This window comes from Opisthorchis viverrini (assembly GCF_000715545.1).
Source record: "Opisthorchis viverrini unplaced genomic scaffold opera_v5_77, whole genome shotgun sequence".
In the NCBI taxonomy this organism is placed as follows: domain Eukaryota; kingdom Metazoa; phylum Platyhelminthes; class Trematoda; order Opisthorchiida; family Opisthorchiidae; genus Opisthorchis; species Opisthorchis viverrini.
In genome coordinates, this window is record NW_008751733.1 from 1,694,252 (window position 1) to 1,696,610 (window position 2,359).

Below are 2,359 nucleotides of genomic sequence, written 5' to 3' on the forward strand. Positions count from 1 at the left end.
TGGGAGCGTCGTGACGCAAGGAAAACGGAGAGCACATGCCGGAAATGTGTACCGATTACAGACCGTTCCTTGGAAATACTAATTTAAAGAACAGCGAAAATCGCCTGTGAGCGTGATGCCACCAATGAACCAGCTCCGATTATAAATAGAAAAAAATAAGTCGCTCAGATTTAACACTTTCAGAACCTAATTGCCATGATACCCGCAGGAAGCACCAGGGTTGGGATATTGCCAGGTTGCCCGAGCCTAGACAAGGGAAGTCGAAAGGGAGAGGTCGGGTTCGAACCACCGACCTTCCGGTCAGTAAATTCGCGCTTTAACCACTTCAGCCGTCTCGTCCCCCCATACCTATCACGGTCACTGGCCATCGTTTATCTTGTCCCGCGGTCCACATCCGGGAGAATTCAAGCAGCACATCGATTACGAAGTTGAAGAGCACCGGCGGCAGATTACACTTTTGGCTTACAGCACCGGATGTATTGGACATAGGATAAAATTTGCCGTAGAAATTTATGCGCATTTAAAGCCTCTGTAAGAGACAACAATTTAAACATTACGCCACTCATCGCCAGACACTGCCAGAGTCTTCGACGATCAACAGTCAGATTCATTAGGAAATATGACCGTTGTTGGTCAGCTGAATGAGTGGCGCAGTTCCAACACCAGCAAGGTGAAAATAAATAAATCGTTCAGTTGTAACATCCTTCTTGTGCCTATCTGTCATGTCACCCGACGGAGACACGAGGACGGAGATAGGCTGCCCAAGGCCTAGACAGGGGAAGCCAAGAGACAGAGGTCGGGGTCGAAGCACGGACCTTCCGATTAGTCAACTCACGCTCTAACCATTGAGCCGTCTCCCCCATATAAACCATTGACCGACATGTAATTGTTTTAACATTATATGTCCACTGGCGGTATCTGGCTGGTGAGCGCCGAAACGACCTACATTCAGGTAGATCAAGCGAAGTCTTCCAGCGCAACACCAGGCGGTTGACAAACGCACGTGCTGCTCCCCCGTGTATTCCCAGAGCAACTGGAAAGTAGACAATTATTCGTGGTTCTCCACCCTCAAAGATATCAACTATTAGATACTAAACAGTTACGGTTTCAGTGCGGTTTTCGTATTTAATGGGGTAATTTTGTGAGGGGAAATGAAACGCGAAATGAGACGAAATGAAACACCCAAAAATGAAGGCTTGCATTTTCAAGATGCACATGAAAATAAATATGTACCTTCCAGATTCGGCAAGTCTTTTGGGGCCCGAGATAAACACTTCAACTGGTGGAGACACCCGCCTTCTTTCATCTCTCAGATAATATGCATTTTCGGCAATATCGTGGCTGCACCCATCAGGCAAAAACGGTGGGGGTTGGGTCCGTTTGGAGTAATTTTCAGTATAACGGAGTGAATTGTTGTACTTCCTTTGAAGTAAAAAGTCACGTATCCTGGCCATTAAGGGTGTGAGCCGATCGCCTCCCCTAACGGACATCACGAAAGCCGGCGGCCCACACTGAAGAACTCCTGCTGCTGATTGGTTGCTTTCTCAGCGTCGAACCGGACAGAAAAATGTCGCAGTATATAGGTCACCGCAACTTCGAGGCACGGTGTTTCCGAGTAGAAAAAACAGTTACGCCAGAATGCTACACTTTGTTGTACATGTGCTCAGACCAGACATCACCCCAATCTACTGTCATTTGTCGCGATTTCTAAATTTTTGGCGCGCATTCTAGTTTGAACTCCAAAAGCTGCGCTACTAGCTAGCGGCTAGAAGCACAATGTATTTTTCTGCAAAACCCCTGCAGCAGAAATAAAAAACTTCAACGTCAAAATTTTGCACTTCTTTGCATATATGCGTAGACTGAAAACCCCCCTCATCTGCCGTCATTTTTGCGAGTTGCTTTAATCGATGACATTTGAAAATTGTTGACGCACATTCGGCATTGAACTTCGTCTGCTATGGCTCCGGAAGTGGCTTTCGTTGAGAAATTTGTGGGTGTATCGTTTTCATCCTTCACGGCATTTGAGAAGACCTTAAATGAATACATGAAGGACAACTTTGTGATATTTGTGCGTTCATCCAATAATCGAAGTACCAACACTATTTTGCATTACGAATGGGTGCACTACAAATGCAGCAGGCGCTCTCCAAGACCAACGGAAAGCCTTGGAATCCGGTTCGGCTTGTTCAAAGAAATGATGGGCGAAGCGTAGCCGGTCAGGACCTTCGTAATGGACAAGTTTGCGGCGCAAATGCGTGCGGCAAGAGTAGCGTTCAGGTGTGACATTATGTTTGCGTCGAACCGACCCCCGATTTCTCTCATTTCGTACGGCGTGTCATATCACGCCGATTGTTGTGAC

General features: G+C 46.8%; 1 protein-coding gene across 1 annotated transcript in view; it reads right to left on the reverse strand.

Annotated features, from left to right (window-relative positions):
• Window positions 1–1,520, reverse strand: part of T265_04596 (hypothetical protein) — a gene marked incomplete at both ends in the record, with an annotated part of 10,377 nt that extends 8,857 nt beyond the window's left edge. The window contains one exon of the mRNA XM_009169371.1: window positions 1,234–1,520. Within this exon, the coding sequence (XP_009167635.1) occupies window positions 1,234–1,490 (257 nt within the window). The remainder of the gene's footprint in view (window positions 1–1,233) is intronic.
• Between the last annotated feature and the right edge of the window lie 839 nt (window positions 1,521–2,359).